Source organism: Argentina silus (genome assembly GCF_951799395.1).
Source record: "Argentina silus genome assembly, chromosome: 8".
Classification (NCBI taxonomy): Eukaryota; Metazoa; Chordata; class Actinopteri; order Argentiniformes; family Argentinidae; genus Argentina; species Argentina silus.
The window spans coordinates 777,937-804,357 of NC_139662.1; the positions used below are offsets into that span (position 1 = coordinate 777,937).

The 26,421-nt window shown below is 40.4% G+C and overlaps 1 protein-coding gene and 1 pseudogene across 2 annotated transcripts in view; both read right to left on the bottom strand.

Moving 5' to 3' along the window:
* The window catches only part of LOC310808835 (cytochrome P450 3A27-like), a 221,489-nt pseudogene that overhangs the window by 142,278 nt on the left and 52,790 nt on the right, over window positions 1–26,421 (bottom strand). Inside the window, exons 2-3 of the transcript in view lie at window positions 22,721–22,773; window positions 2,589–2,688 (exon numbers count right to left, since the gene is read on the bottom strand). The product of the transcript in view is annotated as a cytochrome P450 3A27-like (transcript). The remainder of the gene's footprint in view (window positions 1–2,588; window positions 2,689–22,720; window positions 22,774–26,421) is intronic.
* LOC310808813 (cytochrome P450 3A27-like) lies at window positions 15,936–19,522 on the bottom strand (the record flags this gene model as incomplete). Its single annotated transcript, XM_083675915.1, has 4 exons — window positions 15,936–16,088; window positions 18,867–19,027; window positions 19,232–19,307; window positions 19,430–19,522. 4 exons carry the CDS (start codon window positions 19,520–19,522, stop codon window positions 15,936–15,938), a joined length of 483 nt encoding a protein of 160 aa, XP_083532041.1.

The following is a 26,421-nucleotide window of genomic DNA, read 5'->3' on the forward strand; positions in this document are numbered from 1 at the left end:
CAATATCAGATATGTCTGTCAAGCTCTAATTACAATGAGCTGTCCTCCCATTTCTACCTCCATCAGCCTCCTGTTGCACAGTAATGAGTGATAAAGACACCTGATGACAAGGATGAGAAATGTAAAGATCACGGTTTCATCCAAGGCCCATCTACCTTTCATTCAAATTATGCTAAGATTATTATCATTGGTGATTTTAACCTACATGTGGACAATGAGACTGACTCGACAGCCATGGATTTGATGAATCTCTTGAATTCTACGGACTTTATTCAGCGAGTTACTGGGCTCACCCATAACCACTGCCACACCCTGGACCTAGTGATTACAAAGGGTCTTACTCCTGTTGCATCCTCTATTATTTATCTAGCCATGTCGCTGAGCAGATGAGATTCATGATGATGAATATGAATAGTACACCATCAACAGCTTCCTCCTGTGATAATGATTTATTAACCAGCTTCAACACCAAACTAAGGGCAACTATCGACTCTGTAGCACCAGTCAAACAGTTTGATTGATTTCCTGGTGAAATGCATTGCGGACATATGGATGTCACAGAACTAGTCATTCGAGCAAAAACCAGGTAGGACACTCCATTTTAAAAAGCGTGTTTTCCGAACCAAAACAGCGTTTGTAAATGACATATTTATTTCAAGGGATCTCGTTCCCTGATCGCTACCGATTAAAGATAGTCATTACAACCTTTAGGAAGCTTTTAAAAAGGTTGAATATTACATGGACCTTTACAGAACACAGCTGTAAAGGTGCAACCTTTCCTCTCCCAGGCTGACACTGAATGACAAATGCATGCTTGTATTACTAGCAGCCTTGATTACTGTAACACTCTCCTGTCTGGTCGACCAAAGAAAGCTATTGGCAAATGATACAGATTGCAGCAGCACGAGTCAGATGGAGAGCACATATCATACAAGTCTCTGCACTGATAACCTGTTCGTTTTATAATTTATTTTAAGATAATTGTATTAGTTTAGAAATCACTCTATGGTCACGCACACCACTGCATGTCAGACATGCTTTTAAGGTATATACCCTGTAGATCCCTCAGGTCCTCAGGTACTGGCCTTTTAACTATTCTGAAGATTCCAACAACACCTATCTACTTCCTGTTTCAAATGAATAATACTGGGCAGAAGTCTGCACAGGGATGCTACAGACACATTAGCACACTGCAAAATACTGTCACCTATCTAACCATCTGTTCCAAAGCAATAGTAATAGATACTGTAGGAGTCTGCAGTGCACAGGGGTTACACACTCATCAGTACCCTCTAAAATACTGTCACTATCATATTTCCTGTTCCACATGAATAGTACTATATAGGAGTCTGCAGAGGGGTTACCTTGTTGGGAAACAGTGTCTATCTCCTCCTGCAGCTTGGTCATAATGTGAGGGCTGGTTGCCAGATTGTAGGCCAGGAAGGACAGAGAGCTACTGGTGGTCTCATAGAGTGTTTCCACAGTGTAATGAAATCGATAGCTTCATTTATTAAGCACAAAATGATTGAGACTGAAAGCTATATGGAGGCAGTTGTACCGACTGTGAGGAACAGTGAGCTGAAGATGTCAAACTTGAGCATTTTCTTGATGTTGGTCACAAAGGGGTCAGAGGGGTTGTGGAGGGAGTCGATGTCGACACTGAATGAAGTGCTGACGTCCACATCCATACTGTATGGTCCAAAGAACCTGGAACACAACCACAAAATCTTTGACCACCAGAACCACAACCACAAAATTAAAGGGGGAGTTCACTGAAATTACAAATTCACCTTATCTTCTCGGAGAGAAATACTCACTCTTTTAGTTCAATGGGCTCTTCGTTATCGGCCGTCTTCTTCAGATTGCTGACCAAATTACCAGAGTGCTGCTTCATGATCCCGAACATCTGAGTTGGGAAGGATACATGGAAAAATATGATGATTGATACATGGATTAATATGTGCAAAACATGGGTTAATATCATGTTTGAAACAGGAATTATTTTAATGTTTATATAGCCTGAGAATATACATTCATACAGGATACATTATGTATATAGTCAAGGGATAAGTGACTCCAAAGATGAACTATTATTCTAAACTCTGTCATCTGACCACTGAACTTATCTAAGATAAGATTAAATATACTTTGTTGTCCCGGATGGAAATTTGTCTTAGACAATTAAAGTTGCTGCTTCACACAACAACAAACAACAATGAATACACACTATACACATAGTACAAATCACATAAACACACACACACACGTCAGAGTTGTTAGTCATTCATTTATTTGTGTTGTTGGAATGAATAAAAGAAGGAGAGGAGAGATGGGACTGTACCTCTTTGATCCGCCCACTGGTGAAGGAGGGAGACAGGACACTGCGGATCCGTCTCCATGCATCATCCTCAGCGATAAACACGGCGTCATACAGAGGCCCGTTGAGATAGAAATTCTAGAAAAATAACAATGATTATATACTGCAAAATTAACCGAATATTAATAATGCTATAATAACAATGATATTATCTATTTAATGAGCCCTTATGTTTTTTTCCCCATACAACAACTTCAATTTAGCGTATTACCCTCCTGTTAGTGAAAAGGGAGTAGCATTCCTTGATGAGGATGGTTTTGATCATGGCTGTGTCCATGATACACAGGACGGGCTGACGGCCATCATAGATCCTACAGACCAGCAAAAACAAAGATAGTTAGATATACACTCACCCAACACTTTATTAGGAACACTATACTAATACTAGGTAGAGCCTCCCTTTGCTCTCAAAACAGCCTCAATTCTTCGTGACATTGATTCCTTTGAGATTCTGGTCAATGATGACATGATTGCATCACGCAATTCCTGCACATTTTTCAGGTGCACTTTCAAGATGTGAATCTCCCGTTGTGCCACATCCCAAAGATGTTCTATTGGATTCAGATCCGGTGACAAGGAAGGCCACTGAAGAACACTGAACTCATTGTCATGTTCATGAAACCAGTTTAAGACGACTTTTGCTTTGTGACATGGTGCATTATCATGCTGGAAGTAGCCATTAGAAGGTGGGTAAATTGTGGCCATGAAGGGATGCACATGGTCAGCAACAATACTTAAATAGGCTGTGGCATTCAAGCAAATATACCGTAGATAGAGACAGACAGACCCATCACAGATCCTGCACTCTTTGAAAAAGTGCTACCTAGAACCAAAAAGGGTTCTTCTTCCACTGTCCCTTTGAAGAAACCTTTTGGGTTCCATGTAAAACCCTTTCCACAGAAGGTTATACAGTACCGTGCGTAAGTAATGGGACAGTGAAGCATTTTTTCTTCTGTTTGGATTTGAAATAAAAACGTAGAGATTTTTATTTTTTATATAATGTACATATTGGTTTATCATTCAGAAATTCCAACACTTTTATGCATAATCCCCCTATTTCAGGCTACACAAAAGTGATAGGACAATTGGCTTGACAAGTGTGTTCGTCAGGTGTGTTCCGTCACATAATTTGTGCAGTCTGCTATTGGTGTCTTGTCAACATGAGGACCAAAGAGATGTTATTGAAAGTCAGGGAAGCCATTATGATGCTGAAATATCAGAAAAAAAATAAACATAGCCAAAACCTTAAACCTACCAAAATCAACAGTTTGGAACTTCATTTAACTTCATTAAAAGGAAAGAAAGCACTGGTGAGCTCAGAAATCGCAAATTACCTAGTAGGCCAAGGAAGACTTCCAGTGGATAACCAAAGAATGCTCACCATAATTGAGAATCATTTATTTACATCTTGTCAGTCCAAGTACAAGTAAATGACTCCAAACTCATTGGACAGCATTTCATCATACAGCAGGACAATGACCCAAAACATACTGCCATAGGAACTAGGGAATTTTTCAGGGCCAAAAAGTGGAAAGTTGTTGACTGGCCAAGTCAGTCTCCAGATTTAAATCCTATAGAACATGCATTTCATTTGCTCAAGAGGAGACTTAGGGCAAAACATCCTAAAAAAACAACAACAGTCGCTGCAACATAGCATTACCAGAGAAGATACCCAGCGTCTGGTTGGGTCAATGGGTCACAGACTTTTGCACTTTTGCATACAAAGGATTGGGGACCAAATACTAAACATGAGTGCTTAATTTAGACATTTGATAATGCAAAAGAAGGAAAAATGCTTGGGCACCAAAATGGCTAGAGCCAGCCCTGATTAACAGAACCTTTATCGAGCGCACAACATCACATTAATGCCCATAGGAAGAATGAGAATAGAGTATCAACAAAATAACCAATTTAACACAATTTAAAACAACATACGTCTGTAAGTTTTAACCATACGTTAACGTGCGTCAAGGACAACGCGGGAGAATGATGCCCGTGATGGGCCTAACCCAAAACTCAAAGAATATCTCGCTGTCCCTCTCCTTAAATATCATTCCCAACAAAGGACAAGGTGTTAGATACATTACAATAGCAAAGGAATTGACAAATGGTGAAAGCTGAAAAATCTGAAACATAGTCAAAACCTTAGACTTGCCAAAATCAAGCACTGATGAGCTCAGCAATCGCAAATGGCTGAGGCTTCACTGCAAGATGCAAACCACTAGTTATTCTTAAAAAGGATAGTCGGGTTACAGTTTGCTAAGAAGTACCTAAAAAGCCTGCAGAGGTGTGGAAAAAAGTCTTGTGGACAGATAAGATGAATATTATCAGAGTGATTGCAAGAGGAAAGTTTGGAGAAAAAAGGATCTGCCCAAGGTTTACAGCATACCATCTCATCTGTGAAACATGGTGGAGGGGATGCTATGGTTTGGGCATGTATAGCTGCCACTAGAACTTGCTAACTTATCATAATTGATGATGTTACTGCTGACAGTAGCAGCAGAATGTATTCTGAAGTGTACAGAAATATCTTGTCTGGTCGAGTAAAAGCAATGCTTCCAAATTCATTGGATGGCACTTCATCATACAGTAAGACAATGACCCAAAACATACTGCCATTGGAGCTAGGGAGATTTTCAGGGCGAAAAAGTGGAAAGTTCTTGACTGGCCATGTCAATGTTTGGATTTAAATCCTATTGAACATGCATTTCATTTTCTGATGGTAAGATTTTGGGCAAAAAGACCTGGCAAAAAGATGGCTGGCCTGGCAGAATATCACCAGAGAAGATACCCAGCACCTGGTGGGGTCAATGGGTCCCAGACGGTTATTGCATACAAAGTATTGTCGACCAAATACTAAACATGAGTGCATCATTTCGACCATGTATACCAATACTAGACAAAAGAAAAGAAAAGAATCTAGCAAAAGCAAACTATGTTCTGACAGGGTTTGACTCATCTAATACGACATCAGATCTGGATAGGTTCCTTGATTTCCTCTGAAAGGTGACATAGGCATGAAAACATGTACACAACATCAAGAAGAAACCATTGATTAAAGCCAAATCAATTGACAGAGGCATGGCAGAAAATGTGTGTTGTCTCTTTAAAAGAAATGTTAAAAATCTCTTTGTTTTCCCTGAATGAAACAAAGCACAGGTGTTTAAAAGGCCAGCCCCACCCCTGATTACAATGATCCACACATGGAGACAGCCAAAGCAACATAGATCAATAAGACATCGCACATGTCACACCAGAATGTGTGTTGGCAAGAGTGTGCCCTTATAGCCAGGATCCACTCAACCACCTCTCTGGTCACATCTCCCTGATGTTGGTTATGAAGAACTTTATGAATGTATTTAAATGTATTTAATATTAATTATTGCCTTGGTTTATACTCGCTTCGGAATTGTAGGACTTTTGTACGAGCAATAACAAATATAATAATTAATAGTAATAACAAATACTTTAATCAGTAATCACCCTACGGCCAGGTTTGAGTCGTCGTTATTCCAGACTTATATGCGCTGTGAGCAATAGCCTGAGGACGAGGTTAACATTTAGGTAACCTGCGAATAACCTCATGCACGAGAAAATAAAATAAGCTTAATTGCTACATGGCCTGTTAATTTCCATGCTCATCTTTGATGTCAAGAACCTATGTGGTACTTTTTAGGGGGGGGGGGGGGGGGGGGGGTTATCAGAGAGAGACCCTACCACAAGGGGCAATCCTTCATATATCCCACAATTCAACACCAATCTGTTCTCTGGAAAAATGAATAAAACATGAAAATATTGGGTTTATGCCCTAACCATTTTTTGAAAATTTGGGGCTAGACACTTCACCCATTTTCACCACATTTACATTTAAATTTTTGACATTTAGCAGATGGGCCATTGGTAGTCACAATGCTTTTTAAAAATGCTTTACATTAGAGGTACTGTACAGGTGGGTAGTGGAAGGTGAAGAGGTCTTTAGGAGGGACAGTCAAGATGTAGCCTGAAGAGATGGGTCTTCTATCTACGGCGGAAGATAGGTAGTGACTCTGCAGTCCTGACCGCACTGGGAAGCTCGTTCCACCACCGGGGCGCCAAGACAGTGAAAAGCCGTGACCAACTAGCGCAACCACTCCATCCTCTTAGAGGCGGCCAGCCGAGGTGGAAGAACGGAGTGGTCAGGCTGGGGTTTGACATACAGTATGTATTCACCATCAAATGTTGTTCACTTTCCCAAACCCCTGCCTGTGTAAGTAATGGGACAACAAAACATTTTTTGTTCTTTCGGCTCTATACTCTAAACGTTTAGATTTGAAATTAAACAATTATTACAAGTAGAGATTCTCAGCTTTTATTTGACGGTATTTGTGTACACATTGGTTTCACCATTCAAAAATTACCCCACTTTTTATGCATAGTCCCCCTATTTCAGTGTACCCAAAAGTAATGGGACAGACTTATCAAATGTCCATATGAAGCAGTCATGTTTAGTATTTAGTGGACAATCCACTAGTATTTAGTGGACAATAACTGCCTGAAGTCTGCAACCCACTAACCCTACCAGACGCTGGGCATCTTCTTTGGTGATGCTCTGCTAGGCCTGCACTGCAGCCATCTTCAGTTGTTGTTTGTTTTGAGGTCTTTTTGCCTAAATTCTTATCATTAGGGAAATGTAATGCATGTTCAATTGAATTTTAATCTGAAGATTGACTTGGCCAATCAAGATCTTTCCACTAGTTGCGATGGCAGTGTTTTGGCTATGGCATTGTTTTATTGTATGGTGTGGCACCATCCAATGCATTTGGACGCATTTGCTTGCACTCAAGCAGACAAGATGTTTCTGTGCACTTCAGAATACATTCTGCTGCTGCCGTCAGCAGGTACAATCATCAATTAAGACAAGTTAACAAGTTCTAATGGCAACTATACATGCCCAAACCTAACACCCCCTGCACCATGTTTCACAGATGAGGTGGTATGCTGTAAATCTTGGGCAGATCCTTTTTTCTCCAAACTTTCATTTTTACGAGACCTCTGCAGGCTTTTTAGGTACTTTTTTTTAGCAAACTGTGACCATCATTTTTGATGATAACTAGTGGTTTTTGATGATAACCGTGTCTTCCTCTTAGTTATAAACAAACCAGAATTAAATGCATAGGTCTATGGACGGATGTTCTCATTGGAACAGCTGGAAGACTTTCTATGCATCCCCGAAAAAACACATGTATGCAAACACACACACACACACACACACACACACACAAACACACAGACACAGGCATGTTTAAGATATGCGTAGCCCATGTTTATTAGTTGACTTAGTTGTGATAGACAGTGTAGTTGTAGATAGTGTAGTTGACTAGTTTAGATACAGCGCACGAAGCAACAAGCAGGTACAATATCAGCACACCTCAGCATTACTACACCCACGTGCTACCACAGGGAACTGGTACCCGCATAGTTAGATATGGCACTGGTCTCACACTAGAGAGAACTGGCATATTCTAGATCATTATACGAGGTAACTAACTAGGAATTATGTCAAACTAGAAAGTGCTCAGTAGTCCCAGGGCTACAAACACAAGCTGGCCAACCCTCCTGCAAACAGGGTGCTAATATTTCTCAATATTAGCTTGTCAAAGCTAGCCAAGGTTCTCAGCTGTCCGGAAACAACAAGTAACTTAGTTAGCCGACCGTCCCAAGTGCTAGCTGTAGCCTACACATATGACCTAGCAAGTTATAATAATAACCTGAGGAATTATTGTTGAGCTAGGGTTCAACAATAACAAAGAATTGAGAGCTCACAGGTTAGCCTGCTAGCTCAGAGAGTTAACAGGTGCTCAGAAGGTGAAAATCGTCGTTGAATGTTGAGCTGAACCGTAGGATTCTATCAGAGACAATCTAACGCCCCGTGAGAATCATAGGCTGAGGTGTAGCCAGCTACAACAACACAACTACAGTACACTTCAGACAGTCAGAGAGTGAAGAGTGGAAAGGATGAAATGGTGCGCTTGGAGCATCTCTTTATTGGGACAGGTGATGGGCGTTGCTATCACTTGCAAGTGTGTACAAGGCGTGATTCTGTGAATCAAGATGTAAATACAGTGCTCTCGGAAAGTATTCAGACCCTTTAACTTTTTCCACATTTTGTGATGTTACAGCCTTATTCTAAAATGGATTCAACAATTTTTTTTCCTCATCAATCTACACACAATAACCCATGATGACAAAGTGAAAACAGGTTTTTAGAAATTGTTGCTAATTTATTCAAAATAAAAAACTGAAATATCACCTTTACATAAGTATTCAGACCCTTTACTCAGTTCTTTGTTGAAGCACCTTTGTCATTATTGCGTATTGTGTGTAGATTAATGATTAGATTAATAATTTAATCTATTTTAAAATAAGGCTGTAACATAACATAATGCGGAAAAAGTGAAGGGGTCTGAATACTTTCAGAATGCACTGTATGTGTCTGTTATAGTCCCATTGTGTGATTGGTGTATGTACTGATTTCTGGCACAGGCCTTAACTGATCCAACAAGTTCACCAATCATCAATGGTTTGATATGAAGTTGATGGATTTTAATGTTACATGCTACACCAGTGCGTGTGTAAAGTGTTGACATTGCGCGGCTGCTGTAGCAGCAACGCAAAATGATTCTTGGAGTGCTTGGAAATGGTATCAATGCTTTTTGGACGCTTAAAAACATATTCAATTAGTTTCATAGTATGGTAAAGTAATAGAAACCTTGATAATAGAAATACATACAATAGTGGTACCTGTATGAAAAACAAAGTGATTGTCCTCGTTTATATTTGGAGGTAGAGGACAAACCCCAACTCTAACATATTCAGACTTGACAAGACTCTCAACATATGTAGAGAATCCATAAATTAGAAGTTCCTTGCAGAAACAGACTGGGAGGGCTATTTATTCTGCATCCACACGTGCAACTGGTCACGTTTCTGGTGTAAGAGTAAATACTGCCATCTAGGGTTTAGAGATGGTTAACAGGAAATGGATACATTATTTTACGGATGTACTTTAGGCCTACGTTTGAGTAATTTAGCAGAAGCTCTTATCCAGAGCGACTTAAAATAAATAGCTACATTCATCTTCAGCTACATACATCACGGTCATCACAAGTAAGACTTTCTATAATAATAAATGCCACAAGCAGTCACAGTGGTAGAGAAAGGAAGTCAATTTAATTTAATGTTCAACTTAATTTATTGAACTTAAGACAACTATATAAATTGATTTGCTATGTATCCCTAAATAGCGGCCAATTGTGTTGAGGTTTCCAGGCTAACGGTGTCGGCATGTGCAGTCCCCTGTCTTATCTCTGCACCCCCACACGCTCTCAGCCAGGGCCACATCAACAAGGCTTTTGACAGAAAGGCTCGTCCCCTGGTTTGCCTGATTGTGTACCAGCTGAGCCATCAGAGAACATGAGGGTTGGGGCATATCTGCATATCTGGAGCCATCGTTCATCTGAAATTAAAAAAGTAACATCAGAGGGGAGTGCAAGGTGAGACAAGAATTGGACAAATTCAACTGAGAGTTGAAGGTCATGGACTAAATGCTATAGTAAAACTAGCAACAATCACCTTCATCTACTTAGTCTATAGGTTCTCTACCATCTCTCTAATCGTCACCATGCTCACCTTCTTCAATGTCTCCCTCTCCTGTTCTAGCTTCTCTTTTTCCAGACTCTGTTTCGCTCTTTCTTCAGCCACCATCACCAGGGCCTCTCTCCTCTTGACTGCCTCCATTTCTTTTTCCATCTGTTTCTTGGCCTTGAGAAATGTCTCCTTCTCCTTCCACATCCCAAGCATTTCTTGCTCCACCTTCTGCCCGTCTCTTTTGATTTTCATCCACTCCTTCTTTATCATTTGCAACTCTGCTCCGACCTTCTCTGTCTTTCTAAGCATCTCCTTTGAGGTCTCCTTCTCCTGCTCTTCCTTCTCTTTTTCCTTGCTCAGTTTAAGTCTTTCTTCGGCCTCCATCACCAGGGCCTCTCTCCTCTTGACTGCCACCATATTTTTCTCCATCTCTTTCTCCATCTGTTTCTTGGCCTTGAGAAATGTCTCCTTCTCCTTCCACATCCTGAGCATTTCTTGCTCCACCTTCTGTCCGTCTCTTTGGATTTTCACGCTCTCCTTCCTCATCATATTTAACTCTGCCTCTGCCTTCTCAGCCTTTCTAAGTATCTCCTTTGAGGACTCCTTCTCTTTCTCAATCTCCATCATGAGGATCTTGATCCCACTGTCCATCTCGTCCCTCTCCCTATTGAACTCATTCCTGTCCTCCTGCAGTCTTTCTGCCTTTCTGGCCAGGATCTCCTCCTCCCTCTGCCTAACTTTTTGGTCCCTTCTCTTTTGTTTCTCATATTCCTCTATCTTTTTCTCAAACTCTGCCTTCTCTGTCTTAATCCTCTCATGCTCCTTCCTGATATCCTCAATACTCATATATATTTTCACCTCCATTGTTTTTATGCACCTACAGTAGATAGAACACAAACAAAAATGATTGAAATAATCTCCACACACCCATACTATAATGCAACAGGAATGTCAGAAAGATTCCCCAAATGAGAATGGTATAACAATCTTTGAGTTTGCCCTTCTGAATCAGTCAACAAATACCAGTACACCGATTGGCAGCAAAGAAATGTTATTATCTATAATGTGCGTTCGGCTGGCGTCATAATGGGTTTGGAATGACTATCATGGTAATTCACTGCCTAACAACTCAGCGTTCGATGCAATGGTTCGAAGTGACTTGGTCCTGTCAGAGGCCTATGTTAGAGTCAGCAAAAGCTTCCAGTGTGGGTTGGCTGGCTATGTTTGTTGACACGCCTTGAAATATAGCCTACAATTGTGGTCAACAGGTCAAATATCAGTGGCCATATAATGGGCACATTTCATTAACTGGAATCGGCCTGGTACAGGTAGGAGCCTATAGGCTAACAAGCAGAAGACCTCCGCAAAATTAAAATAGCCCTAATTCAATTCATGCATTTAGGTCTCTAATAATAATAAAAAATATATTTGATTTGGAATGTGTTTTTCATTTGTAGCCAACAATTTCAAAGCCTGTGCAGTTGAGTGCAATAGACACACAAACAAAAACACAAACAAAACACTAACAACAACAAGAGGACAGGACCTAAAGGAAGGCCTTTCTAAAGATGTGAGTTTTTAGGCATATAGAAATATCCAACGCTGAATTCGACTTAATGGGAATATCATCTCCTAGTGACAGATATCTCTCAGTGACATTTTTACGCGTCCCTTGTCCAAATGCTGTAAAGGTAGTCGGCCTATGCCGTCTCAAGTATTTACAAATACAAGTGTTATAAAACTATACTATATGTCAACTATACTACATCTCTGGCCTACATTAGCCTACCTCAGTCAGTAGGCTGTGTATAAGCGCCGAATCTTCCGGTTATAATCTCTTTATATCTCACTCTGGTAATACTGATTGCACAGGTTCAGGTTGCGTCTTAGCTCGTTATGCCACTGAACTAAAAGTTCAAGAACTTTGTGTATTATTGCAGAACATTCTCAATTCTGTGTACATATCAACGTCATAATGATACCAATAGCAACGCATTTTGGGTGGAATCCTAACTCCAAATCCGCGCGCGTAAATCTTGCATTCATGTCAATGGGAAATTGATTCGATTTTTCGGATCTCGAGTTAGGATTCCACTGCAATACACATTTAAGTTTAAGTTCATTTGAATTTATAGTGCATTTTACCCACAATATACGGCTTACACAAAAGTAGCCTACAAGACAAATACAACATTTGAAAAAACATATTGCATAGAATCAAATTTGGGGATATACAGGTTTTTTTTCTTTATAAAGTACATTACAAACATAAAGTCTCATAAAGTACATTACAAATACGAAACAATTATTAGTCATATTTTTTATTAGTAATAATAATAAGTATTTTATATTTAATACAAAATAGATTAAATGGTGAAATTGGTGTGTATAAATATATAAAACTTGACTCATAATTCGTATAGTGCTGTTTTTGGAGTAATTACTAATTACTAGTAATTACTAGTGTGTGCGCACTGCGCTCCCTGTCCCGTCTTTCTGCTGTGGGGCAGCGGAGCACTCTTGCCCCATAGTTGCGAGGGGAACAACGTGAGCGTGTTTGGCGTAAGCAGGGAAAACCTCACGCAAATTATATTGGGTATGAATTCTGCCTAGCAACAGGTGGCGAAAAACTATTAAACGCTAATGTCTTTAACGTGGTCTGACATGACAGGAAATAATCACAAAGCAATTCAGTTCATCTACTGTACGTCTATCGCTAATGCTAGCTAGCTAAAGTTTTCACAATGAATCGTGTCGATTATTTGTTGACCATGCGGTTTAGTACATTGCCTTTGGAAGAGAAGTTGGAGATAAAACGTTTAGGGCCAACAGGAATGGTTTGACAAAAAGAGATGGCTAACCGCTACCACCTCGAAACATGCGCTGTTCTGTTTCCCATGTATGATTTTTGGTGGAGACTATTTGGGCATCGGCTGGATTCAAAGACATTATACATCTGTCAGAACAGAACAGACACCAGCGACTGAACGGCCTTGACATGCTTTCCATTGAAAATGCATTGATCCAGGGACAGATGGATTTCAACAGTAAAGTCATCGAGAGGTTTGCTGAAGCAACGAACCGCCGCGCTACTTTCCTATTCAAGTGAGCGGGTCTGTTTGGACATGTATGACAAATGGACAATGCGCCGTTCACTGTAGACTATATTGCTTTTGTTTTGTAGTCATTTTAAACGTTATACTACCTGTGATATAAAGTGGAGGACTAAATGTTACGTATAGGCCTAATATCTAGACAGTTGATGGGCACACTTGTTACTTGTCGCTTTCAGAACCCTGGACTGGGCTCCGGCTGTATATTCATATAGTTCCGTTAATTAGCCTAGCCTACTTTCCGTGATTTAATGTGACTTTTGTAGTGTGTTATAGCCTCTGCACTGATGCTATTTATTTCACATTTAAAATAATACAATTGATAAAACCTGATTAAACTTTCCAACAAGTTAACGATGTGCCGAATGCTTGTATTTTGATTAAACATGCAAGTTATTGAAGACACGTGTCTGTCTCATCTTTTTACTTTGTTGCAGTATAGGCGTTCTGTGTCGCACTGAAGCGTATGAAGTGTATTCAGTTATGGGGTTTACTGTACATACTTTTTCTCTGCACTGTTCCTGCTGCAGAGGATGCGTAAACGATTTTCCCATGTTGTTTTTTGGTTGTGGTCTGTGTTTATACATTTAGGCTATTAGTTGTATTCTACTTTTCAGTTTTACAAGTCAAATCTTATGACAGATGAGATGGCACTTCAACCGATAAAATGCAGGTACATTTTGACTACTGCTGCACTACGATACCCATAGATAGACCCAATACATTGGTAACTGCACTACTTATACAGCTCATATACTGCTTATACTGTTCATACTGCATTCTATATTTATTCTGCTTATAATGTTACTGTTAATACATATATTGCTTATACTGCACTACTTATACTGCTCATATATTGCTTATACTGCTCATATACTGCTTATATTGCACTACTTATACTGCTCATATACTGCTTATACTGCACTACTTATACTGCTCATATATTGCTTATACTGCTCTACCTGTATATATTGTTCACATTGCACTTTTCTGCTTTTTTGCACTTCTGGTTAGACGCTAACTGCATTTCGTTATCTTTGTACTTGTACTCTGCACAATGACAATAAAGTTGAATCTAATCTAACACCTATTTATTGTCATGTTTTGATGGCATGTTGTTCATTCTCATGTTATGATTTAGTTTGTGATTATACACACGTTTTTAGCGTGATGATAGAGACCCACTACCAGACAAGTACAAAACATACACAAGTCACATGCAAATCCCTGCACTGCAGACGACAGACAACAACTGTCTCTGTACAACTAGTCCTGGACCTCCACTAATAGACAGATACAAAGAGAGCAGCATACAGTAGCAGCAGAGCCCAGAGGCGAGGCGAGGCGAGGCGAGGCAAGGCAAGGCAAGGCAAGGCAAGTTTATTTATATAGCACATTTCATACACAGAGGCAATTCAAAGTGCTTTACGTAAAATAGATAAAAAGGAAAGAGCATGAAAAAAAAATTAGAATAAAAACGCATAAAAGACATAAAAAAAGAATAAAAGTCACAGTGCATTTTAGGGTCACAGTGCAATTATTAGCGCCAATTTAGTTTCAATTTAAGGCAAAAGCGAAGCCCTTTTTTTTTTAAGCCCATTTTTGAAAGTAGCCAGTGTTGGGGCTGATCCTAGATCTATGTGTAACATAATAACTGAGAGACCTGCAGCAGGGCAGGTCCTCATCACTGGCTGTCTGCTTTGAGCTGGTTGTCGTCGGACTCCTGGCAGCGGGACAGCAGCTTGAGTTTGATGGGCCGTATGGGCATCAGAGTGTTCTGTAGGTCCATCTCAATGGGGATCTGGTGAGAGTTGACACACAGTTAAAGTATGAAGGAACGAGTAAAACAGATGTCAGCGTTACACTATGAATGTTACCTAATACAGTGTCACTGTTACGTTCAGGTAGCATTGCACTATAAATTCAAATAAACTCAAACTCCTGGACAACCTCTCTTGGGTCGACATACATTAAAATGGCCCTATGAAGTCTCGAGGGAGTTTTGCAGAAATACAAATAGCTTTTTTTTTTAAATCTCACACTTCCATCATTTAGTAGGTAGCCTATACTGAGGATGATTGGCGCCTAGTACTGAAAAATGCAATCTGGGAAATTAAATGGGGAGTACATACTCATGCAGTACGCAAGTACAGAATTGTAGTATGGGGGTTCAAACCCGGGTCTCCCATGTGGAAGACACAAACGCTACTATTAAGCCAAGAGGACATCCTCAAGGTCTGAGGGCGACACTTCAGTTTACATGTCTCAGGCAGGGCTACCTCATCACGCGAGTGTGATTCCAAAATCACCTCTGCTACATATAGAAACGCAACAAAGTCATAGGTACAAAATTATATTTACAATCATTGTATCATTATTTTGTCTCACATCTGTCTCTTTGCAGACGGTGAAGTTGAACCTCTGTAGAATCTCCACCATCGCCAGTTTCATCAATACCAGAGCGAATCGCACGGATACAGTTCCGTGGGCCCAACCCGAACAGCATGTAGGTGTATGGGTCGATGCTCTCCTTGTTCTCCTTACTGAACCTACACTCGGAGAGTTCAGAGGAGGAGGGGTTAAAGAACATATCAATTAAATCACAGTAATATGATGGTTATACATGGTTGAAGAAACCTGTTTGTGTTTGGTCGTCGCATTTAGGTTTGTTTTATGGTTGTTTGTGGAACACTGCTCTTATCGTTGCTGTTGTGATTGATATTGTGGTTGTGGTTAAGATGTGGCCCATTACCTCTCTGGTTTGAACTCCTCTGGGTCTTCCCACACATCGGGGTCACGGTGCAAGGTCCAGATGGGTATCATGACAACCATACCCTTGGGGATGGTGATGCCGCTGATCTCAACAGATTTCTTGGCGACTCTTTCAAGTCGATGGGGTACAACCTGAGAGACTCGTTGATCACGCTGTCTAGATAGTCCATCTGCATCAGAGCCTCGTACTGGATAGGAGCCTGCACAGGGATATTACACTCACATGAGCACTAGTGATTGGTCGTTCACGTAGCCGAAACCCAGAACTAACTATTTTTCGTTGCAAATCTGAAGAGCTGTTAGTTTTTTGTGTTCTTTTTTTGGGAAATGAACACAGTACTGTACTTATTCTAATCTGCATAGCCTAATTTCATGACACCCGCATACAGAACGCCATTACTTTCAATGTACGTGTGTAATAGTGACTTGCTTTTTTGTTGTACATGAATAAACAAAAAAATCGCTAAATAATGTTATCTTGATAGTTAGAAGAAAATACATTTAGATTCCACTGAACAATGTAAATGATAGATGTACACAAGGATCAATCAGAAGTCAAAATGCCACTAAACTGGGCTGCTTTTAGTGGATTGACTGCTTGGAATACAGAATGTGCTATAGTCTATTATTTCCTATCACAGTCGACAGACTACAAGAAAACTGTCAGGTGGTTCAAATGTGAATAACTTGGTATCCATTCCATTAACTGTGGCCGGGCAGCACCGAACAGCCCAGAGAACATTACCATGGTGCTTTTGAATATTAGGTCCCTATCTGGCAAAACCTTTATTGATCTTATCTCAGAGCGAAAGCTGCACTGTAATGTTTTTATCTGAAACCTGGCTAAACATGAATGCATGTCAGTCTATTAGAAGTGGGGAAAAAATATATTTTCGCTCTATTATTTATCTAGCCATGTCGCTGAGCAGATGAGAATTTCATGATGAATATGAATATGAATAGTACACCATCAACAGCTTCCTCTTGTGATAATGATTTAGTAACCAGCTTCAACACCAAACTAAGGGCAACTATCGACTCTGTAGCACCAGTCAAACTGAAAAAGGCTGTGGCCAAATTTAAAAGAATTTGCAGAAAGTCTGAGCTGACAAAAACTGCAGGTCCACCTTGATATTCTTCGAGAGCATCTTTCTGCTTTTAATAAGGCAATAAAAAAACGCCAAGACGGGATCATTTCTCAAAATTGATAATGAATCATAACAACTCAAACAGTGCTCTTTTCAACGATTGACAGCCTTATAAATCCCGCCCACAAGACACCTGGTGATCTGCTCTCCACCTACAAATGTGAGGAATTTGCAACATACTTCTGAGATAAGAGAACCAATATTAGGTGAGGAGGATCACTCAGGCAAGACCTGAAGATGTGTTTGATGACTTGTTACCCCACCTTCCACCACATGGAAGCACTATGAACTCTTTTGCAGTGGTCATACAGAAATGCTCAGCAAAGTGGGGGTCTGTTCATCTGCACCTAAAACTACCATGGTGAAACCCCTCCTGAAGAAAAGTAACTTAGACTCTTCAGTCCTTAGCGATTTTAGGCCAATCTCCAACCTTCCCTTTTTAAGCAAAAAAATAATAATTCTTGAAAAAAAGGTGTTCAAACTGTTAAATAATCTCCTTCTTCCCAACTGTACCTTTGACATGTTCCAATCTGGCTTTTGTGCCGATCATAGCACTGAGATAGCACTATGTTGTTAAGTTATTAACTAGGTTCTTAATGACCTTAGAATTAATTAATTAATGCTGATGCCAAAATGCTCTTTGTCCTTGTCCTGGTCAAACTGTCTGCACACTTAAAGACACTACTTACAGTAACACTAAGCACCAGGCAAAAAAACAAGGTGTTACCATTGACTCAGATCATAATTTTGAAACCCATATCAAGAATGTGACTAAAACATATTTGTATCACTTAAAGAAGAGTAAGTAAGTTTGCCGGAAATCTGCCATCGTGGAGAAATTCTGTCTGAAGTTGTCCAAACAACAACATCCTCCCTAATAATAATATATCCCCCCGAAATGAACTTGCAGTGTTGGACATTAGCTGTTGTGTTTCTACATGCGCACACGATTGGGAGAGGCAGCCACCAGAGAAAGGTCAGTCTACTCCCCTAGAACACCCCTGGCACTCACAACATGTTTATATGCAAACCGAATGTCAGGTAGGACACTGCATTTTAAAAAGCGTGTTTTCCGAACCAAAACAGCGTTCGTAAATGAAATATTTTTTCATAAGGGATTTATTATAAGGGATCTTGTTCCCTGATCGCTACCGATTAAACATAGTCATTACAACCGTTAGGAAGCTTTTAGAAAGCTTGAATATTACATGGACCTTTACAGAACACAGCTGTAAAGGTGCAACCTTTCCTCTCGCAGGCTGACACTGAGAGACGAATGCATGCTTGTATTACTAGCAGCCTTGATTACTGTAACACTCTCCTGTCTGGTCGACCAAAGAAAGCTATTGGCAAATGATACAGAATGCAGCAGCACGAGTCAGATGGAGAGCACATATCAAGTCTCTGCACTGATTACCTGTTAGTTTTATAATTTATTTTAAGATAATTGTATTAGTTTAGAAATCACTCTATGGTCATGCACACCACTGCATGTCAGACATGCTTTTAAGGTATATACCCTGTAGATCCCTCAGGTCCTCAGGTACTAGCCTTTTAACTATTCTGAAGATTCCAACAACACCTATCTACTTCCTGTTTCAAATGAATAATACTGGGCAGAAGTCTGCACAGGGATGCTACAGACACATTAGCACACTGTAAAATACTGTCACCTATCTAACCATCTGTTCCAAAGCAATAGTAATAGATACTGTAGGAGTCTGCAGTGCACAGGGGTTACACACTCATCAGTACCCTCTAAAATACTGTCACTATCATATTTCCTGTTCCACATGAATAGTACTATATAGGAGTCTGCAGAGGGGTTACCTTGTTGGGAAACACAGTGTGTATCTCCTCCTGCAGCTTGGTCATGATGTGAGGGTTGGTTGCCAGATTGTAGGCCAGGAAGGACAGAGAGCCACTGGTGGTCTCATAGCCAGCAAAGATGAACATCATTGCCTGGGACAAGATCTCATGGTCACTCAATCCTATGATGATGGGAGAAATGGGGTGGTAGGTGTGAGAAAGGGACGAAGTAGAGTATTTCCACGGTGTGTTTGTAGGTATAGGTGTTTGAGGCAGGTACTGTATGTGTGTGTGTTAGATGCTAGTATACAGTGTGTGTGTGTGTGTGTGTGTGTGTGGATGTGTGTGTGTGTGTGTGTGTGTGTGTGTGTGTTTAAGGCAGGCACCTTTACTCTGCTCCTCTCCCTTTGAGTTGCTGTCTTTCTGCGAGTCTATCATCAGCTGCAGGAAATCTACCCGACTCTGGAAGCAGGCTTACGTCAGATCAAAATCACATGAGAACTACCAGATGCTACCAAATCTCTACAATTGTATTACACAATACTGGCTGAAGATCGTATATTTGATCAGTTATATTTACATACCTTCCTGGTGCTAGCCACGCGATTGGACTTGATCTTCTGAAAGACAGCGTAGAAGAAATCTGTGACCGAGGCAGGGAATAGGGATACCTCCATGTTTGCCATAACAGGACCCATGAAGGGGAAGAATGCTGGACGGACAGGAAATGCCACGGTTACAAACAGGAACAGGAAATACCATGATACGTGACTCCAATCCTATTCAATGCACAGCCCTGTCCAGAAACAACTCCTAGGCTCTATCCCTAGACACTTCTGTATCCAATCCACTCAGATCTCCAAGTGTCCAGCATTTAGGAACTAGAGGTTGGTTCTTGACAGGGCCCATGTGTTTGTCAAATGAGTAGAGCGCAAACCATTGGCAGTGTGTTAATATGTGCAAAACATATATTAACATCATGTTTGAAACAGGAATTATTTTAATGTTTATATAGCCTGAGAATATACATCCATACAGGATACATTATGTATATAGTCAAAGAATAAGTGACTCCAAAGATGAACTATTATTCTATACTCTGTCATCTGACCACTGAACTTATCGAAGATAAGATCAAATATACTTTATTGTCCTGGATGAAAATTTGTCTTGGATTAATTCATTAAAGTTGCTGCTTCACACAACAACAAACAACAATGAATACACACTATACACATAGTACAAATCACACACACACTCTCACACACACACACACACACACACACACACACACACACACACACACACACATACACACATCAGAGTTGTTAGTCATTCATTTATTTGTGTTGTATAAAGGAATGAATGAAAGAAGGAGAGGAGAGATGGGACTGTACCTCTTTGATCCGCCCACTGGTGAAGGAGGGAGACAGGATACTGCGGATCCGTCTCCATGCATCATCCTCAGCGATAAACACGGCGTCATACAGAGGCCCGTTGAGATAGATATTCTAGAAAAATAATTATTATTATATACTGCAAGATTAACCTAATATTAATAATGCTATCATAACAATGATATTATCTATTTAAGGAGCCCTTATGATTTTTTCCCCATACAACCACTTCAATGTAGCATATTACCCTCCTGTTAGTGAAAAGGGAGTAGCATTCCTTGATGAGGATGGTTTTGATCATGGCTGTGTCCATGATACACAGGATGGGCTGACGGCCATCATAGATCCTACAGACCAGCAAAAACAAAGATAGTTAGATATACACTCACAGAGCACTTTATGAGGAACACTATACTAATACTGGGTAGGGCCTCCATTTGCTCTCAAAACAGCCTCAATTCTTCGTGGCATTGATTCCACAAGATGTTGGAAACATTCCTTTGAGATTCTGGTCCATGATGACGTGATTGCATCACTCAATTCCTGCAGATTTTTCAGGTTCACTTTCAAGATGTGAATCTCCTGTTCTACCACATCCCAAAGGTGGGTTCAAAAAGGGTTCTTCTTCTACTCTCCCTTTGAAGAAACCTTTTGGGTTCCATGTAGAACCCTTTTCCACAGAAGGTTATACAGTACCGTGCGAAAGTAATGGGACAGTGAAGCATTTTTTCTTCTTTTTGGAGTTGAAATGAGAACGTAGAGATTCTCATCTTTTATTTGATGTTATTTGTGTACATATTGGTTTATCATTCAGAAATTACAACACTTTTATGCATAATCCCGCTATTTTAGGCTACACAAAAGTGATGGGACAATTGGCTTGACAGGTGTGTTCGTCAGGTGTGTTCCGTCACATAATTTGTGCAGTCTGCTATTGGTGTCTTGTCAACATGAGGACCAAAGAGATGTTATTGAAAGTCAGGGAAGCCATTATGATGCTGAAATATCAGAAAAAAATTAAACATAGCCAAAACTTTAAACCTACCAAAATCAACAGTTTGGAACTTCATTAAAAGGAAAGAAAGCTAAGAAATCGCAAATGGCAAGGAAGACTTCCAGTGGATAACCAAAAAATGCTCACCATAATTAAAAAATTAAATAAATAAAAACTGCCCCATAGATTAGGAACACTCTCCAGGAGGTAGGCGTCAATGAGTCAGAGACTACCATCCGCAGAAGACTTCACCAGCAGAACTACAGAGGATACACTGCAAGGTGCAAACCACTACTTAGCCACAAAAACAGGCTGGCCAGGTTACGGTTTGCTAAAAAGTACCTAAAAGAGCCTGCAGAGTTCTGGAAAAACATGTACCAGAGTGATGGCAAGTGTAAAGTGTGGAGAAAAAAAGGAACTGCCCAATATCCACAGCATCCCACATCATCTGTGAAATATGGGGGAGGGGGTGTTATAGCTTGGGCATGTATGGCTTCCACTGTAACTGGCTCACTTGTCTCCTTTGATGAGGATGAATTCAGAAGTGTTCAGAAACATCTTGTCAGTCCAAGTACAAGTTAATTGCTCCAAACTCATTGGACGGCATTTCACCATACAGCAGGACAATGACCCAAAACATACTGCCATAGCAACTAGGAAATTATTCAGGGCCAAAAAGAGAATCCTATAGAATCCTATAGAACATGCATTTAATTTGCTGAAGAGGAGGGCAAAACATCCTAAAAAAACAAACAACAATCGCTGCAATATAGGTCTGGCAGAGCATTACCAGAGAAGATACCCAGCGTCTGGTTGGGTCAATGGGTCACAGACTTTTGCACTTTTGCATACAAAGGATTGGGGACCAAATACTAAACACGAGTGCTTAATTTGGACATTTGCATAATGCAAAAGAAGAAAAAATGCTTGTCCCATTACTTACGCAGGGCACTGCAAATGGAACCCATAAGAGTTATTCAACCAAAGAATCCTTTTAGAACCCTTTTTTTCTTTATTTTTTTAATTACATTTTTGCCCTTTCAATGACATGGAGGGAAGACACAATCACTTCCGATTTGAATTCTGACATGTCGTGGCTCCTCTTTATTCATGCAGTTTGAGACGTGCTCAGAGGCAATATAGGAGCCTCAACCAATGAGAATCCAGGATGTTGTCAAACATTGGCAACGCACAAGTTGTGTTTGGGACCATACTACAGAATACTTAAAAGCTTAAAACTTAAATCGTTCAATAACAGATTCAAATTATTAATGTGGAAGCATGAAATTGTTGCTTGGGCAGTGTACTTGCATCAAGACAGATCATTTGTCTTGGTGTATGAGACCATTTCGTCGGTTGGATCGTCTGTGTTTGTGAAAATCGCACGGTGTCCGCCTGGTTTAAGAGTGTATACTGTAGACACTGAGAGATATATATATATCCATCATAGTTAACAATAACCAGGATCAGTTTAGCAGACTCACCCCCACAGTTTCCCATATTTCTGGAAGCTCTCTGTGTCAAAATTGGTGAAACCACCCTGGGAACAAAAAAAATAAAATAAAAAATAGCCAGTTCATAAATGCTTGTCATAAACCTGAACTGTGGCTTAGTCTATGATGGCCCTTTTCCACTACAGACCGGCTCTCACTCCTCTCTTTTCGTTTTCGTTCAAAAGCTTTATTGCCCATTTTTCTGGGTAAAACAATTCATATTCAGCTCCCATGGCTTTCACCACAACAACACACATCATGGATGAGTCTACAATGTTGTTGTTTATGGGCTTAATCTCTACAAACCTTCTTATATCCCATTATCGTCCCGAGGAAAGGGATGGGTTTAGGACTAGGAATGCCTAGTTTTTTGAATATTCCATATGGCCAGTATCCATACCTGGTCTGACTTGAAACAAAAGCAAAACGATCAAGTCATAGGTATCATTGAAACTGTTAGATAACTGTAATTATCAATACTATCATTTGTATGTATTATCACAACTAACTAACTAACAAATAATATTTTTTATTAAAACTTCTTACACTACGATCAGAGAGATGAGTAAGGCAAGGAGAGTCCATGTCTCGGTGGAGAAGTACGGAAGGTAACCCATCTTTACAGGTTCAATCGCTTCTTCTGAGTAACCCCGGACACGTCTGCTGAAGTGATTATTTTATCCCGTCATGACACCTGTGTTTCAGATCATGAAACACAGGCGAAAGAGTATGTGAGAGGTGAAGTTGAAGCCATGGCTAGTGAATGATTGAAAGGGGATCCCTGCGCAGAGGGCAACACTCAGTGATGTTATTGTCGGCCTTTATCTTAACATCCTGCTAATAGTTGCTGCCTGTTTGATCCCTATCGGGTTTTAATAGTTTGCAGACCCATTGATTCAAGAAGGACTATGGGGCAAATATTTTTGAGCAAATATTTTCTTTCGAGTAATACTGAATTTTACATATTTGAACTCCTCTAAAAATGTGTTATGTTCTTTACATGTATGCACTTGTTTTATATCATTGGCTCCTAAAAACAGTATTTCAAAATACTAGTTCAAAACACATCACATATTACAGTAATGAAGCAACTGATTAACATGAATACAGTGCTCTTCATAAGTATTGGAAAGAGGAAGCATTTTCTGTTCTTTTAGCTCTACACTTGGATTTGAAATCAAACAAATATTATGGGGTCAAAGTAGAGATTCTCAACTTTAATTCAATGGGTTTTTAAAAAAACATTTGTAAACATACTCCCACTATTTCAGGGCTTCAAAAGTATCATATAATGTCCAAATAAAGTACTAATGTTTCGTATTAGGTCAACAATCTGCCTGAAGTCTGCGACCCCACCAGGCACTATCCACTATCCACTCATCTTTAGAAAATCATTGACATTTCCACATGGTATTGTGTCATAGACTAGCCTCCCTACAGCAATATTATCTTGACATTGGGATCCTTTGTCCAAACCATATTTCAGGGTGTATGTTTGGTTGCAGGGGCCCAGGCTGTGCTCTCTGACTGCTCCAACTGTAGTAGACCCTGCAGTGAGGAAGAGGTCAACATGCTGCAGTACCGTCAGCCAATCACACACAAGAACCAACAGATCGCCAAGACCTCCATTGCACCATGCACGCACGCACACACACACACACACACACACACATACACACACACACACACACACACACACACACACACACACACACACACACACACACACAAACACTGTCTCAACAGCCCCTTCCTTCACTCTCACTCTCTCTCTCTGTAGGTGGGTCAGGCTGTGTATTCAGCCTCTAAGGGGGGTATTGTTGGGATGACTCTACCCATCGCCCGAGACCTGGCACCCATGGACATCTGTGTGGTCACCATCGCACCCAGTCAGTAAACACACACACATACATACGCACTCTTTCACACACTCCTCCCCCCCCCCCTTCCTCTCCATATCAGACAACCTCTCTCTCCCTCTCCTTAGGTCTGTTCTCCACTCCTCTCCTGGCGGGTTAACCTGAGAAGGTGCGTTCATTCCTGGCCCGCCAAGTGCTCTTCCCCTCGCGCCTGGGAGACCCTGCAGAGTTTGCCCACCTGGTGACATCACTGGCTGAGAACCCCATGATCAATGGAGAGGTCATCAAACTGGATGGAGCTATCCGCATGCAGCCCTGAGAGAGAGTGAGTGTGTGTGTGTGTGTGTGTGTGTGTGTGTGTGTGTGTGTGTGTCTGTGTGTGATCCAAGGTATACCACTGTGACAGCTCCGATGTGTGTGTGCATGTGAGGTGTGTGTTCATGTCTGGTACTCCAAGCTCTGCTGTACTGTACGCTCCATGCAGTTTTGTTTTGTTTTGTAAACTGATCCAGTAATAAACTTCTAATGAGTCTGAGTCTCTCCTCCTCTGTGTCTGTGTAAAGTGAGGTCAGTAGGAGCTAATAGGACAAATGAAACAAGAATGAGCCTTATGAGGCAAGTGTACCTTCATTTGTCCTATTAGAAGTGAATAGAACGCCTGGACACAGGAAATGCTAAATGCTAAAGCTCTCATAACATCACACCTGCACCAGTGTGTAGCTTTATGTACATGTCATCCACAACATTTGAGTGAAGGGAAAGGGACACATTTCTTTTGGAATGGAAAGGAGTCGAGGTACAGTATCTTGGTATACACACGTTTGCTCCAGTTTTGTACCCATTGACTGTGACCCTGTTTGTGTAAGAGGCTAGGGCTGACCCATTCTGATTCAAGATGTTTGTGTAAAAAAGGTATTTATTGCATATATTGTCCACTAAAAAGCAGATGATGGTACAAGTGTAAGGGACCAAGTGCTCCAACCTCAGTCTAGCCTGAAGATCATTCCATATCTGAGGAGCACAGCAGCTAAAAAGTTCTTCTCAATTCTGTAATCACTTGTAGCACATTAAATAGTAACAAGCTGCAAGTTTGATCGCCACTAAGTCGCCATAAAAGCAATGATGTGAGGTAAAATGGGAGTTTTAAAAGAACTGCTTCATATACAGATGAAATCCAATGATAAGCCCTTCTCAACGTCAAAGAATCCCAACCCACAGACTGATACAAAAGACAATGGTGGGTACAGAAAACATGCCTACAAATGAACTGCAGAGCAGAGTGATAAATCGGGTCTAGTGGTTTAAGAATTGAGGCTGTCGTGTGATTTTAAATTGTGTCACCATAATCACGGACAGGGAGGAGCGTTGCCAAGACAATCTTCCTCCTATTATCAAAGGTGAAGCAAGACATTTCTTTACAAAACAAGTACAAGTCTAACTCACAAACTCTTGATCACTTTTTCAACATGTATTTTAAAAGTGTATCATCTATGTAAATGCCCAGGTACTTATAATGGGGAACTTGTTCAGTTTGGGTTCTTTTCAGGGTACAAATATGTTGATCATTGTAATCAATATTATGGCATATAGAGAAAAACATAACAGACCTCATGCATACCTCTTCAAATTAAGGTTTACCCAGATTGTTTCTAATCTAACCCATGTGCATACATGTGCCATGTTTTTTCTTCCTCAACTTGTAAATGTAAAAAACACAAACACCACCACTTTGTCTTTTTGTGGTGTTAGGAATACAGACCTCACAGATAAAAATGTTTTGATAAAGGTCATAAACCGAAACGTCAACACAATAAATAAGCAGAGGTAACAATC